The sequence below is a fragment of the Ochotona curzoniae genome, unplaced genomic scaffold (genome assembly GCF_017591425.1).
Source record: "Ochotona curzoniae isolate NIBS_2020 unplaced genomic scaffold, NIBS_Ocur_1.0 contig_3255, whole genome shotgun sequence".
NCBI lineage: Eukaryota > Metazoa > Chordata > Mammalia > Lagomorpha > Ochotonidae > Ochotona > Ochotona curzoniae.
The window spans coordinates 4,658,498-4,674,801 of record NW_024465777.1 but is presented as its reverse complement, the minus strand read 5'-3'; the positions used below and the strand labels follow the sequence as shown (position 1 = coordinate 4,674,801).

The 16,304-nt window shown below is 50.6% G+C and overlaps 1 protein-coding gene across 6 annotated transcripts in view; it reads right to left on the bottom strand.

The window, feature by feature from the left end:
* Positions 1 to 6,239, bottom strand: part of PIGV (phosphatidylinositol glycan anchor biosynthesis class V) — a 34,372-nt gene extending 28,133 nt beyond the window's left edge. For all 6 annotated transcript variants that reach the window (XM_040979638.1, XM_040979636.1, XM_040979637.1 and 3 more), the window contains exons 1-2: positions 5,249 to 6,239; positions 3,029 to 3,174 (exon numbers count right to left, since the gene is read on the bottom strand). In XM_040979638.1, coding sequence (XP_040835572.1) covers positions 3,029 to 3,106 — 78 coding nt within the window. In that variant the 5' untranslated portion in view covers positions 3,107 to 3,174; positions 5,249 to 6,239. The remainder of the gene's footprint in view (positions 1 to 3,028; positions 3,175 to 5,248) is intronic.
* Positions 6,240 to 16,304: the final 10,065 nt, after the last annotated feature.

Genomic DNA, 16,304 nt, shown 5'->3' with positions numbered 1-16,304 from the left:
ACCACTCTGAGGAGTTTTGCTGTAAAGGAGAGCAGAAGAATGGAGTCAAGAGAAATTTTGTCTTTTTTTTTTTCTCTAAAGATTTATTTATTTTTATTGGAAAGTAAGATATACAGAGAGGAGGAGAGACCAGAGAGGAAGATCTTCCATCCAATGATTCACTCCCCCAGTGGTGGCAATGGCTGGTGCTGTGCCGATCAGAAGCTAGGAGCCAGGAGCTTCTTTTGGGTCCCCCTGCCAAGGCTTTGGGCCATCTTCGACTGCTTTCCCGGGCCACAAGCAAGGAGCTGGATGGGAAGCAGAGCAGCTGGGATATGAACCAGTGCCCTGCAAGGACTTTAGGCGAGGATTTTAGCCACTAGGCTACCGCACCAGGCCCCAACCAAATAACTCTCAAAAAAAGAAAGAAAGCAAGCTGACATCAAGTGCTGCCGAAGACAGATGGTACATCCCACTCCAGCAGAAGAGGCTCTGCTCAGAGGCACAGAGCATGGTGGGAGGAAACAAAGTCTCTTCCAACACTTTCCATTTTTTCTGAGTTTTCATTTGGGAAACTAAGTTTTCAGTTAAGTGAGTAACCAGGGAAAGTTGTTCCAAATTTGAGGAAGTGCAGAAGGGGTAAAACAAGTTACCTTGCTTCCGCAAATAGACTGTGTACTGGAATGACGGGGGAGGGGCAGGTGGTGCTAAAAAATACCCATGTCTGAGTCCCTTCCCCAGAGATAATGCTTTCAAGGGGCTGGGGTACAGCCAGACTGCAAACAGCACTGGCAGTGTTTCAAAAGCTCCCTTGCTCCGTTGGTTCTGATGTGCAGAAAAACTGGGGAGAATGAGAGGCCTGATGGACCAGAAATGTGGTAAGGCTGCCCGGTAGCACTTGGCTTAGTGATCCTGAATGAAACAGATTAGCTGGCACAGCTGTGTTTTGCTCTGGGCAGATGCAGACAAAGGGAAGGGGGATCACTGGATTTAAGCGAGGCCAGGCCTTTGTACTGTGCGTAAGGTACAGGAAGGGGGATCCAGAGAGGGGAGCCCTCATGCACGGCAACGGGGCAGGCCGTGGCGGGTGGAGGGCGCTGAGGCCGTGCAGCCGGGGAGGGATGGGGAAATGGCGGCAGGATCAACGGGCTATCACCCCTGAGAAGGTGGAAGAATACTGCCCCGTAGGGTACCGCAGACAGCGAGCTGAAAACTAAGAGTAGTCAGAGACTGTGATGCTTAAAATGGAGACGAGCAACGCCGGCAGCCCACAGTTAAATCCTGGTTAGAGTCCTACTGATGGGCATGGGAAGGCAGTGCACACGGCCCAAGTGCCCGGGCCCTCTCACCCGCGTGGGAGACCTGTACGGAGTTCCCAGCTGCTGGCTTCGCCCTGGCTCAGACCTGGCTGTTGTAGCCAATTGTAGAGTGAACCAGCACATGGAAGATGTCTGCCTATCCCACTCTGCCACGCTATCTTTCAAATAAATGAATCTTTTTTAAAAATTGAGATTTGGACCCAGTGCAGTGGTCTAGCAGCTAAAGTCTTCACCTTGAACATGCTGGGATCCCATATGGGAACTGGTTCAAATCCTAGCAGCCCTGCTTCCCATCCAACTCCCTGCTTGTGGCCTGGGAAAGCAGTCGAGTGCGGCCCAAAGCCTTGGGACCCTGCACCCGCGTGAGAGACCTAGAAAAAGTTCCTGGCTCCTGGCTTCAGATCGGCGCAGCTTTGTCCATTGTGGTCACTTGGGGAGTGAATCATCGGACAGATCTTTTTCTGTCTTTTTTCCTCTCTGTATATCTGACTTTGCAAGACAAAAAATAATAATAAATCTTTTAAAAAATTGAATTTGAGAGGAGGTGGGAGAACAGCGTATGAAGAAGACAAGAACGCAAGGGGGCTGGTGCAATGGCTCAACTGGCAAATCTTTCACCTTCAAGTGTTGGCATCTCATGTAGGTGCCAGTTTGTTCCTGGCTGCTCCACCACTTCCCATCCAGCTCCCTGCTTGTGGCCTGGGAAAGCAGTCAAGGACGGCCCAAGTCCTTGGGACCCTGCACCCACGTAGGAGACCCGGAAGAAACTCGAAGCTACTGGCTCTTGGCTCCGGCTTGGCTTAGTTCCATTTTGGGAGTGAACTGGTGCATGGAAGATCTTTCTTTGTGTCTCTCCTCTCTGCAAATCTCATCTGTCTTTCCAATAAAAATAAATAAATCTTTTTTTTTTTTAATTTTCCACTTAAAGCTGGGAATCGGGTGAAAGTAAAATAGCTTCCTACTCAATACATGTCTACCTTTGTGTTCCACTAGGTTGTGAGCTACTTAAGGCGCTAGACCACCTGGCACAATCTTTAGACCATTACGGGTAATTAAAACCCTGGTGGCTGGGCAAGTACACTGTGCCAATACCACCATCCGAGTGCGAACCCAGCTGTCCTGGCTCCTCCCGGAAGCTGATCTACAGGCCTGGCTCTGTGGGTCAGAGCCACCACCAAGCCAGTCTCCGAGGCCTGGCAACGGGGGCACATTTCTGAGGCTTCTCTTTTCGGTCGGTTTCTTTATCAGGCCACTTCAAACAGCGCAACCAAACGCGACAGTAGTGACAGTCACAGATGCCAGTCACAGATAACACCCCCAGCTCCAACTGGAGGACACTTTGAACTAAACCTGGAACCCAGAAAAACGTTCTGAGCCTCATATTGTGGTGAGGGCAGAGGGAGCGAGGAAAGGAGCTTTCCATAGAAGGACCAGCTACAAGCTGCAGAAAAGAAACCTGGTAACAGAGGGCACATGCAGTTACCCCCGTGCAACACCCCTGCCAACACGAGGCAAACAGGGCATGAAGAGGATCCTTCAAAGATTCCTGCTTGCTTTCCAACTAACAAGTCTGGGTCTCCATGATGCCAAGCATGGTGAGGCACACCTGGGAGGTAGAGGCAGGAGGAAGGAAGGAGACGGGGACTACTCTTAGCCTGGCCCAGCCATGCAGCCACAGCATCAGGATCAGGACACGGCTTCTGAGCTCTAGCGTGGGCTCAGAGACTGACCTGCAACACCAGAGTCAGGACACGGCAGTGGACAGCAAACCTCAGCACCTCTCTCCGGGACGGGTCCAAGGGCCACATCCTCCTGTTCGCTACCAGGAATCCAGGCGAACAGCTACCGGCCTCCAGCTCCCGCAGGCTCCCAAACTCTGAAACCCAAGAAAGAAAACATCACACAGGGCCCAATGCAGAGCGTCGACGGGATGCCTCACGGGAGCCTCCCCGTGCGCTAACTGCAGCAGAGCTAAGCATGGAACTGCCCAGGCAACGTGACAACATCCTGCAGGTGGATGGAACTGCCGAGTGTCTCACTCAATCACAATAACATTAGAAAAGTTCCACACAAGGCGTGCAGCTCCAATGCCAAACTTCTCCACAAGATTGCTGAGAGCCCCTAAGGAGGAACTAGAGCACTTGCTTCCAGCCCTGACTATGTCACCAGCCAGTTCTTGTTTCCTGAGCCAGTTATTTACGCATCCAATGGGATCACACTATCTTTTCTGCCAGTTTCTCAAACTGTTATGCCGATGAAATGGACTAAAGTGGGAAGGGCTAACCCATCCAGGATGCAGTGGCTATTATTTGGCATGTGCCCCTTCCCTCATGCCCAGAATAATAAACTACCTCCCAAACCAGAATCCCAGAAGTCGGGCACAGGAGCGTTCTGGAAGACCATAATGACTGCACAGTCCGGCTCAGTGCTCTGATGTGTGTTCAGCTGGTTTATAAAACTAAGTGGAGAAGGAAAAGCAAGCCACGACGCACAGGCCTCAGCCAGCTCTCACAGCTCTAACCAACCTAGGCTAAGACCAGGGCCACTACTAGAGGGAGAAATCCTCCCTCCTGCCTCTCTGTGGTCATGGCAGCAATGCGTAAACAATGGCAAAGCTACCCTGAGGCAAGGAATGAACTTTTAAGACATTTTAAAACAATTCCTTGAAGAAATGGCAATAATTCCTCCAGAACTTCCAAATGCAGGCTTGGGGAATGAGAACAGAGGCCAGCAACACCACAAACAGCTCACTGACTTGAGATGAAGAACTACACTCAAGAGGAAAAACTACCCAGGTGCCAGCATCTGTGGCCGCGGATGGTGACACCAGCTCTCCATGGTGAAGTCCTGGCTGTTCCATTTGCATCTAGCTCCCTGCCGATTCTCCTGTGGAAGCCGCAGCAGTTGACCCAAGTACTTGGGCCCTCCACCACACGTGGAGGACACAGAAACTGCCCTGAGCTCCTGACTTCCATCTGGCCCAGTCCTGCTGTTAAGTCCATCAGGGGAGTAAACCAGTAGATAGAAGCACTCTTTGTTTCTCTATAATCCTGCCTTTCAAATAAATAAATCTTGAAAACAAACAAACAAACTTCAGCGCCCAGTGTGATGGCTCAACGGCTAAATCCTCACCTTGCAAGCACCAGGACCCAGTGTTTGTGTCCAGGCTGCTCAACTTCCCATCCAGCAACCTGCCTGTGGCCTGGGAAAGCAGTCGAAGACGACCCAAAGCCTTGGGACCCTGCACTCAAGAAGCTCCTGGCTTCATGTCAGCTCAGTTCCAGCCATTGTGGCCATTTGGAGAGTGAATCAGCACATGGAAGATATTTCTTTCCATCTCTCCATAATCTGACCTGCCTTTCCAATAATCTTTTAAAAAAGTTAAAAGTTAACAAGAGCTACAAAACTTTTCCTTCAGCTCTAACTTGTTTGTGCAATTCTCTGCTTCTCCCTAGACTAGGTGCTAGGCTCTGGCTGCCCTTTGCCTGGCTGTCTGTATTACTAGTGCTCGTTTAAGTGCTTTGGGAGGGCAGGGCTAGAAGCCTGTGTTCTACACAAGCAGCAGAGACAGGACAGGGCATCACAAGTTCACCACATTGACATACCAAATCACTGCTGCAAGTATTCCTCCCCAACATCCTAAGAGCAACAGTACTCCCTCCTTGGCACAAGAGGGCGCCCACGGCCCACTCCAGCACCGGAGGCCTGAAGGAAGGGAGGGGCCGCCGACTGCACCCCGGTTTGAGAGCCCCCGAGAGCAGCGGCAGCATGTTATCTAGCCATCATGTCCAACATCGGACTTGCTGAGAGAAACCCCTGCAAACAGCCACGCTTAACTTTGCACAGCTGCTGCTGCCCTTTTTCCTGGTGCACTTTCGATTCCTGGGGTTCCCACCCACATGCAGAAAAGAAGTTGGGCACAAAAAAAAAAAAAAAAGCACTTAACCCACCTCTGCTTCTGGACCGGACTTGGCATTCTTCCTCTCCCCAGGCTCAAGCTGCGGCCTCAGTGACCACAGGCTTGGTTTGTAGCGCCCCACCCCTTAACTTACAGGGGAACCAAGGAAAAACAAAAGAAAACTTGTCAACAACCCAGGCTCTTTGACGGACTGGTTTCACTTTTATAGATCTCTTAGACACGGTGAGGCCAGCATAATTGCCATCGCCATTTTATGGATTTGAAAACTGAGGCTCACAGGAGTCGAGTGACACACCCGAGGGTCCTTAAACGGTGTGAAGGGGGGTTTGCTTCTGGAAACCTCACAGTGCCTGTCCTCACTGGCGACCAGAGGGGATGCGACCCGTCCACATCAGGCCTACAGCCCAGGCCCCCCAATGCCTAGCCCAACGATCTGGCTGCGGACGCTCAGTGTAGGCGGCCCTAACTCAGAATCTGGGACAGCCAGCAGCACTGGAGGCCCGGGCTCTCGGGGGGGGAAACGAACGAGCTTTGCGGGTGAAGTCGCTCGCGCCTGGGTCCTCGGGGCCAGAGGCCTTCGCGGGCAGAAACCAGTCAGAGCCGCCGTCTGACAGCCCTGTGGTGTGGGAAGCTCGTTCTAGCTTGCTCCTTCCAGACACCAGCCCTACCGGACACCAGGCAAACCCCCCTCACGCCGAAGAAGCCAAAGCCCTCGGGGAAGCTGCTCCCGTGGGAGCCCGCCGAACCCCGGCAGGCAACAGAGCCGGAAGCAGGCGAGGGCGCGGGACTGGAAAAGGAAGAGGCGGCGCCGAAGGCCGCTATGGCGGAGGGGCGGGGCTCCCCGTTCCTCTGCGGCCGCACTCCCATTTTTCTCAGCCGTCGTGGACAGCTTGTCCTCCTCCCCGACCCCCGCTACAACTCCAGGGTCCACGAGCCGGCGCCCGGCACTCTGCATCAGCCGGTCTCCACTTTCCCCGTCAGGGCCTGGACCTCAGCTCCTTCATCCGGGAGGCCGAGCGATCCGCGCGTGCGCGCTGGCTCCACCGACGGCAGCCCCGCCCCGCTCCTGCCCGGACTCGAATTGCCCCCGCCCCCCTGCGAGGCGGCCATGTTGGCTCCGAGCGAGGCAGTCGGGGAGCGTGGCTCGGCGCCCCCGCGCCTCCTGGTGCAGCACCTTCCCGCCCTGGTGACACCTGAAGTTTCCTCTCGCAATCCCCCTCCCGCGCCTTCAACTTGTGCGCCCCGGCTATTGGCCCAGGGTCGATGTTCTCCAGTTCCGTTCCTCAACCGTTCACTGAGTTCCCATGTGGGCAGAGCCTCTTAGTTGGCTACCCTGTGTGCTCTTCCCAGAAGCCAGAGCCGCGCGTTTCCTGGCTGTCAGGCAACAACTCAGCACAGACCTCAGCACCCATGGGTGTCTTCGGGAATAGTGAAAGAAAAGCTTCTTGGGGGTTTGCGCAGCCAGCAGCGGTTCCCCGGGTTCTGGGCGTGAATTAAGTGTGTGTGTGTGTGTGTGTGTGTGTGTGTGTGTGTGTGTGTGTGTGTGTGTGTGTGTGTGTGTGTGTGTGTGTGTGTTGATGGGGCTTGTCTTGTGTGTGTGTGTGTGTGGTGATGGGGTTTTTTCCCTCCTCCCGCCGCCGGGACCTTCAGCTCTGCGTGGGTTGTCAGCCTACTTCAGGTGCCTAAGGAGCATGGCAGAGAAGCCTCAGAGACCCCCCCATCCTCACGCCCAGGACTTTTCTCCTCCCTTGCTCAAGCCTTGTCTCTCGAGGGAAGTGGGACCAAAAAAAGAAGAAGAAGAAAAAAAAAAAAAGCGAACTCAACAAAACCGCCTGTTAGGGAGGAGCAGCCAGTTGATACCCCTGTAACGGAAACTGTTAGAACGACTTTGCCCCCTCCCTAAAGGAAACAGATAATGAATCCTTTCCCGTTGGTGGATTTCTTGTTTCTCGGGATTCCAGAGCCTTCTGTGGTTTCAGTTATCTACCCTCCAAAACGAAAGCTGGGGTCTGGGCGAGCCTCTGGCCACACTGCTGGCTGAGGGAGGGGCTTATCTGGGGCCCCAGGGCCTCGTGTGGGCGGTAACCGAGAGCTCTCCCCCGGCTATCTCCGCAGGCAAAGAAACCCAGCCCTCCTCAGACCTGGGAGACCGAGGGGGTGGGGAGGGTCTGTCTTTTTCGGTTCTTCATAACTCATTTCGGGCCCTGACAACTAAACTGCCTTGGCATTTGTTTGGCGTGTAGGGTGGATTCAGTACAAGTCACGTGGTGGTCGTTGCACGTTGGGGTTCAGCAGGCCCTTTCCCCAGGCAAGGACTTGATCTGGGAGACCCAGGGAGGGGAGCGGGCAGAACCTGGGCTGGCGCCCGAGGCTGAGATTCCCAATGGAGTGGCCCCTGCCCTGTGCACTCACAAGGGGAAAAGACCCGCGTTCTCAGGGTTCTCCATGTCCACACCAAATTCCTTCCAAAATCTGTTTGTATAAAGGCCAGGAAGCTCTTGTAATAAGTCAGAATGTTTTCTAAAAGCTCAGCTGTCACGCTGCAGAGGGAGAACTTTGTCCGGCTTGCCAGCTCCACTTTCCTGCGATTCCTCCTTCCTTTTTCTCTGCTTCCCCACCCCCTCCGCTTCCGCTCTGTTTCCTGTTTCATTTTCTGGCTCCTGCTCCCCCAAGAACGCAAGGCAGTGGAATCTTTGGCTCGCAAAGCCCTAGCTGCTTGGCTCTTGGGATTTTTGAAGCCAGCTAGGTGCAGTAGTAGAGGTTCTGGGGCTCCAAGGCTGTGAGCACCCGCTGAAGGAAGCAGCTCCCAGATCTGCTTTTTATAGTCTGCAGCTATAATGAAGTTTGGATCGGCACAGGGAGCCCAAGAGCTGCCAGGACTGAAGCAAGCAGGTCAGTTCTCTAGCCCAGGGACCCAGAAAAGTACTCTTTCCCAGCCATTCCCATTCCCACCTTGCCTAGTCACCATTTTTGTAATACAAATTGCTAACCTGGGGCCAGCATGATGGCTCAGCTAGTTAATCCTCTACCTGCAAACTCGAGTATCCCATGTGGTCATTGGTTTGTGTACTGGCTGCTGTGGTTTAGGAAAGCAGCAGAGGATGGCCCAAAACCTTGGGACCCTGTACCCACATGGGAGACCCGGAAGAAGCTCCTGGCTTTGGCTTGGCTCAGCTCCAGTCATTTGGGGAGTAAACAGGATCTCTCTCTACTTCTCTCTGTAAATCTGCTTTCCCAATTTAAAAAATAAAATTTTTTATTTTTTAATATTGCTTACATAGTTGAGAGGGATGCATGCCCATGTAGGCCTCTGATTAGGGTGGGGAGGGTTTGGTATGGGGGTGGTGGGATACATGTTTCAGACTTTCTTTTCCTCTTGTGTTCAGAGGGGAGGAGGCAGAAAGGACAGCTCCTTGCTGTCAGATCACATCAGCACCCAGTGATGGGGAATGTCCACTTGATATCATCCTAAAATCTCTGATGTGGAGAAGAATGTTCCAAGGATACTGCTTAAGTGGTTTCAATAGTTCTAATACATTAATTTCATTGATCCATGGTTGAGGAAATCTTTCCAAGGTCCATTGGTTGACACAGTCCACCTTAGAGTCTCCACTTACTCAGATACTTGCTGTCAAAGCTTGGCCAGGAGAGTTGTCCAATCTGTTCTGCTTTCCATCCTCTGACATAGTACTTGATATTCTCCACAAGCCTCATGAACTGGCCATCACGGCCCCTGTGAGCATCTGGACACGCTGTCCACAGCATAGGCCTCAGCCACTGAGGAGACCCAGTCCCAGTGGATCTGACGCTCTTTCTCTGTAAATCTGTCTTTGCAATAAAATTAACAAATCAAAAACAAGACAAACTGCTAATTTAAGCAGTGTAGTAAGCATCATTACTTCTTTTTTTTAGATGTCGTATTAATATAATTAAAAGAGAAATCTTCCATCCACAATGGCCAGGGCCAGGCCAGGCTGAAGTGAGCACCTTGGGATCTGGTTCTCCTGTATGGGTGGCAGGGAACAGGAGCTATCACTGCTGTATTTCAGATGCATTCGCAGGGAGTTTGACTGGAAGAATAGGTGAAATTGGCCTGACTACTGTTGCCAAGTTACTTGCGTGGCCTAGCAGCTAAAGTCCTCACCTTGAACATGCCGGGATCCCATATGGGCGCTGATTCTAACCCTGGCAGCTTCACTTCCCTTCCAGCTCCCTGCTTGTGGCCTGGGAAAGCAGTTGAGGACAGCCCAAAGTCTTGGGACCCTGTACTCACATGGGAGACCTGGAAGAAGTTCCTGGCTCCTGGTTTCAGATCAGCACAGCACTGGCCGTTGCAGTCACTTGGGGAGTGAATCATTGGTCATAAGATCTTCTCAATCTCTCTTTCTCTCTGTGTATCTGCCTTTTCAATTAAAAAAAAAAAGTTACTTGTTTGCAACACTACTGCCAGACCACCCCCTGGCCACCTGGCTCTAGTAAAGTCTCAGCAAGGGTGGCCCCGCCCCAGAGAGGCTTTTCCTGACTGCTAGTGTCCCAGACACAACTGCAACCTGTCTTTTGCACTTAACAGCACCTACTTCTCCTGTGTATAGATGGTACTTGTTTCACTGTGTCTAGTTCCCTTTTCTAGAATCTAAGACGTGAGAGTGATGGAAGAAGCAGTGGCCTCATTCACCAGTATCTTCCCAGAGCTTTTTGTTTTTTTTTCAGGCTTCCCTTCCCCATGCAGCAGACAGATGTGAAGGAATGGGCTGCAGGGCAAGAAGAGCCAGGAAGAGAAGGGAAGGGCATTTTTTTTTCTTCCCCCCTCCCCCAGATTTATTTGTTTTTATTGGAATGGCAGATATACAGAGAGGAAGATCTTCTATCTGACGATTCACTCCTCAAGTGACCACAACAGCCGATGCTCCACCAATCTGAAGCCAGGAGCCAGGAATCTTTTTTAGGTCTTCTACGTAGGTACAGAGTCCCAAGGCTTTGGGCTATCCTCAGCTGCTTCCCCAGGCCACAAGCAAAGAGCTAGATGGGAAGAGGAGCTGCTGGGACTAGAACCAGAGCACATATGGGATCCCAGCACATTCAAGGTGAGGACTTCAGCTGCTATGCTATTGCGCCGGACCCATTCCCAGTGCCTTGTATATGGTGTCTTCATGAAAGGTCTGATACTAATTCAGTTTGCTTACTCTGATCTCTCTCTCTCTCTCTCTCTTTTTTTTTTTTTAAGATTTATTTTATTTTTATTGGAAAGTCAGATATACACTGAGGAGGAGGAGAAAGAAGAAGATCTTCCATCTGTTGATTCACTCCCCAAGTGGCTGCAATGGCTGGAGCTGAGCTGATCTGAAACCAGGAACCTGTAGCCTCTTCTGGGCTTCCCACGTGGGTGCAGGATCCAAGGCTCTGCACAGGAGTCTTAACTGCTTTCCCAGGCCACAAGCAGGGAGCTGGAAGGGAAGTGGGGCTGTTGGGATTAGAACCAGTGCCCATATAGGATCCTGGTGCTTGCAAGGCAAGGACTTTAGTCACTAAGCAGCAACGCCAGGTGCCAATCTCTCTCTTATGAATAAGAGATCTAAGGCTCATGAAGGAGAAGTGACCAGCCTGAAGTCACACAGCTGGTGGCAAAGATGAGACTTGGATTCAGACCCCCAAGCCTTCTGGACTGGCTCTTCCTACCACCTTGTTTTGATTTTCTCAAGATTTGCCTCTACTCCTCTCTCGCTTCTTTCCACATAGTTAAGAGTCTTGATGGACCGTGCTAAGGCTCCCGTGCAATGCACAGCACAGAATAACAGCACCTGTCTCCTCTTTTCTCTATCAAATGCCAGCCTTTCCTGTCTACAGGAATGCCACCATAGGATGGCATGAGGATGTCACACTGAACAAGGATGAGTCTGTACCCTCATGGGTCACCATACATACCTTCTTAGGTTTCAGGGCTCAGCTCCAAGAAGGGCTGTGGTAACACCTTGAGCAAAACTGGATGAGAACCGGCCCCTATATGGAATCCTGGCGCATTCAAGGCAGGGACTTTAGCTGCCAGGTCACCGTGCCCTGCCCCAGTTTCCAGATACAAAACTCTCCCTGAGCTCAATGTCATGGACTGGAGTAGCTGACTCTGATCTGAGGCAACACCATTGTGGAGCAAAAGTGACCAGCCTGGGGCCTGATGCATTAACCTAGTGGCTAAATCTTTGCCTTGCACGGCCAGGATCCCCTATTGGCACCAGTTCATGTCCCAGATGTACCATTTTCCATCTAGTTCCCTGCTTGTGGCCTGGGAAAGCAGTAGAGAATGGGCCAAAGACCTGGGACCCTGTACTTGTGTGAGGGACCTTTAAGAAGCTCCTGGTCCCTGGCTTAGGATTGGCTCAGCTCTGACCAATGTAGCCACTTGGGAAGTGAACCAGCGATCTTTCTCTCTGTATCCTCCTTATCTCTGTATATCTGCCTATCCAATAAAATAAAACACACCTTTTAAAAAAAGGTGACTAGGGCCCGGCGCGGTGGCGCAAGTGGTTAAAGGTCCTCGCCTTGCACGCCCGGGATCCCATATGGGCGCCGGTTCTAATCCCGGCAGCCCCGCTTCCCTTCCAGCTCCCTGCCTGTGGCCTGGGAAAGCAGTCGAGGACGGCCCAAAGCTTTGGGAACCTGCACCCGCGTGGGAGACCCGGAAGAGGCTCCTGGCTTCGGATCGGCATAGTATCGGCCCGTTGCGCTCACTTGGGGAGTGAATCATCGGACGGAAGATCTTCCTCTCTGTCTCTCCTCTGTGTATATCCGCCTTTCCAATGAAAAAATAATAAAAAATAAATCTTTAAAAAAAATAAAAAAAGGTGACTAGTTTAGCCTTTGAGTCTCATCACTGTCAACCGTTAGCTGGCAAGGTTCATGCCCATGATGACTGATGCTTCTTACCAGAACTTTAGGCTGTGATAAAGGTATATTCAAGTGCAGTTTCTAAGAATGCTGGATGATATTTGCACCTATCCTAAAAGCCAAAGTGACTCCTTGTTGGCCTCTGATGTACATTTGTTTATTTTTATTGGAAAGTCAGATATATGGAGAAGAGGAGAGACAGAGAGCAAGATCTTTCATCCACTGCTCCATTCCCCAAGTTGCCGCAACAGCCCGTGTTCAGCCAATCCGAAGCCAAGACCAAGAACTCCTTCTGGCTCTTTCATGGTGGCTTTCCCAGACCACAAGCAGGGAGCTGGAAGGAAAGTGGGGCTGCTGGGATTAGAACCAGCACCCATACAGGATCCCAGGATCCCAGGATCCCAGCACATTCAAGGCAAGGACTTTTATCCACTAGGCTACTGCGCTGGGTCCATCCATGGGCACTTTTAACCTGGCTGCCGTATTTGTGTTTCAGTACTTAGGGCCCCAGTGGGAAAGCCTTGGTCACTTGGGGGTGGTGGTGGCTACAAGGCAGAGAGCCAATGAGGTTGAAAGTATTGTTTAGGCTGGACTTGGCTGCTGTCCAGCTATGAAAGAAGGTGAAGGTCATGTGGGGGGTGGGGAGGGAGGAGCCTGGGAAAAGCACTACTGGCCACACCCCTGAGTTCTCTGCTGGTGATGGTCTATTTACTTCTCAAAAGCAAATTACTCACAGCCCAGTGGCTGGCCGTCTCTTGGCCGGTGGTAACTCCACTCAGACACTGGAGCCCAGGCTGGCTCCCCCTGCATTGCAGGAGAGCCTGTGAAAGGAGCCCAGGAAACTGAGCTCCTAGGTAATGCTCCTCACACCGCCCAGAAATGCACTTTGTAAACGAGCAATTGGAGCTCAAGAGGCAGCAACTGCCAGCAGCAACATGGCTTAGCAAAATGTAGATGCAAAAAGCTTTCCATTTTTTATCTGAAGAGTTTCAGAAAGGTGTCTTGGTTCACAAAATGTTTTCTCTTTCAGTAGAGAAGTAGTGATTCTTCATTCCTGTTTCTGACCCAAATATGAATAGCCGTACTTACTTGGATGAGGGCTCGATTGAATTCTTGGGACAATTCCACTGCATACCGCTTGCTTACAGCAGATGCCCATCTTGCTGGCCGAGTTCCACAGCTGTTTCATGGCTCCTGGTTGCCATCCCATCCAGAAAGAAGGTCCATGGAATAGCTAGGGCTTTGGAGTCAGATGGGCCTTGCTCAGCATATGAACTCAGGCAGCCTGTAGAATGGAGCCAGCACACCTAACTCAGGCACAGGGCTCACATCGACTGTCTGCAATGAACTGTGGCTTAGAAGTAGGCAGTCTCTAGAAAATTATTAAGTTTCACCTCCTAGTGTTCATGGTAGTATTTTCTGTTGCTGCTTCTAATTTCTCCTGAGAAACCCCAAAGTTAATATTTCTCCATTTCCCTAAGAAAGTGAATAGATACTATGTATTTGTGACATTAACTGAGTGCAACAGCACTCAACCAACACCTATGATTTCATTGAACTAAGTAGGTCCTATGTGCCAGGATGTGTGTTGGGGTAAGGATACAGCAGTGAACAAAAGAACCTCTTCTCCCTAACCCTCACAATTAAAACAGAATCCAGAAAACAGGCTAAGTACAGTAACATACTGGACGGTAACAAGGACCAAGAACAGGGCCTCGTGCGACAGCTTGGTGGCTAAAGTCCCTGCTTTGCTCGCTCTGGGATCCTATATGGGCATTGGTTCATGTCTTGGCAGGCCCTATTTCCCATCCAGATCCCTGCTTGTGGTATATGAGAGCAGTTGAGGATGGCCCAAAGCCTTGGGACCCTGCACCCATGTGGGAGACCTGGAAGAACTGCCTGGCTTTGGATCAGCACAGCTTTTAGGGAACATTTCTTTCATTCATTTTTTTCCTTTTTGTTTCTCCTCCTCTCTGTATATGTGCTTTCCAATAAATAAATCTTTAAAAAAAAGAGCAAGTAGGGCCTGGCAACCTAGCTGCTAAAGTCCTCGTCTTAAACGCACCGGGATCCCATTTGGGCGCTAGTTCTGATCCCGGCAGCCCTGCTTCCCATCCAGCTCCTTGCTTGTGGCCTGGGAAAGCAGTAGAGGACAGCCCAAGGCCTTGGGATCATGTACTTGCATGGGAGACCTAGAGGTTCCTGGTTCCTGGTTTCGGACTGGCGCAGCACTGGCTGTTGTGGTCACTTGGAGCGTGAATCATCGGATGAAGATCCTCTCTGTCTCTCCTCATCTCTGTATATCTGATTTTGCAATAAAAATAAATCTTTCTAAAAAAAAGAGAGCAAGTACTAAGCAAAAAGGCAGAGTCCAGCATTGTGGTGCAGTAATTAAGTTGCAACTTAATGTTAGTATCCCATTTCTAAGTGCTGATTCAAGAACTCTACCTCCATCTCCAGTTCCTGCTAGTGCACCTGGGAAGGCAGCAGGCCCAAGTTCTTGGACCCATGCTACTCCATGCCAAGACCTGGGTGGGAGTTCCTGGCTTCTAGCTTTGGCCTGGGCCAGCCCTAACCATTTGGGGAGTCAGAAGATGTCTCTATCTGCATTTTAAGAATTATTTTTATTGCAAAGTCAGATATAGAGAGGAGAGACAGAAACATCTTCCGTTTGTCCAATGATTCACTCCCCAAGTAACTGCAATGGCCAGTCATGCTGATCTAAAGCCAGGAGCCAGGAATTCCTCCGGGTCTCCCATGCGGGTGCAGGGCCCCAAAGCTTTGGGCCATCCTGGACTGCTTTCCCAGGCCACAAGCAGGGAGCTGGATGGGAAGCTGGGCTGCAGGGATTAGAACCCTGCGTCCATAAGGGATCCAGGGGTGTTCAAGGTGAGGACTGTAGCTGCTATGCCATGGAGCCAAGCCCTATCTGCATTTTTTTGTTGCTATTGTTGCTTTGTCTTTGAAATAAACCTTAAACCTCCCCCCCCCACCCCCAAGAAAAGAAAACCCTCTCCTCAAAAAAGACAAAAGACATCAGTCAGGACATTTGAATCCTTTTTCAGTCCCTGGGTTCAGGTCTCAGCTTCCTGCTAGTCCACCCCTTGGGAATGAGGTGGGATGGTGGAGCCCTGCCACCCATTTGGGATGCTCAGGTTGTTTCTAGCTCCTGCTTTTAACCTGGTTCAGTACCAGCTGTTGTGGGCATTTGAGCAAATGAACTAGTACATAGAAGATATTTCTCTACTGCCCAAATAATAAAGCCCAATTCATATGACAAGTAGTCAAGACCTGAAGATGATCAAGACTTGAGCCACGTAGATATTTGGTGAATGATTCTGGGCAGAGGGATCAGCAAGTACAAAACCCCCAAAGATGGAAGAACCCTGGCTGATGGAGGAAAACTGGAGGGACAGTGCAGAAAGGTGGTAAGCAAGGTGCCACCTGGTGGCTTCACTGGCCGTTGTAAGGATCTGGACTTGAGTCAGAAGCGCTATAAGGAGTTTGATCCTGGGGTTTGAAAGGCTGGTTGTTTGCCATGTTAAAAAAATGCTCAACCAGGGAAGGCAAAAGCTAGACAGCCAGTTTGGAGAATATTTCAAGAATCCACTAAGGCTGGCAATGACTGCAACTCCAGTGGTGATGGTTGAAGATTGCTCTCGTTAGAGTGGTGACAGAATATAGAAAATGGAGCTAAGATTTTATTATTTATTTATTTATTTTTGCCAAATAATGCAAGGATGGAGCTGTAATTTACTGAGAATACAGATTTCTATGGTGGGAAGGCAGGATGTTTTAGCCTGTGTATGTTCAAATTAGACTTCCAAGCAGAGATGGCAATGTGGCTTAATGTTCTGCAGTTAGGGGAAAGCCAGTTTACAGACATATATAAGGCTTTCTTATTCAAAATTTCTAAGAAAACAGATGCCCTCTTTGCCATCCATTTCCAAAATGTTTTCTCTTCTTAGACTATCACTCCTGCTAATGAAACCTACTTGAAATGGCTAATACATTTTTCATACTCCGAACTTCCACTTCCAAACTACCTCAGACCTTTCTTGACTGTGGTGGATGAAGGTAAAAAATTACAGCGTCCTGGATGCCAACACTGATCAGAGTCGGTTTCAAAACGGGACAGCTTTCTTTCCTCCCCTCCCTGCAAGGTCACATTTGTAAACTGCTTGAAAATAAAAAGCCTCACAAAAGTC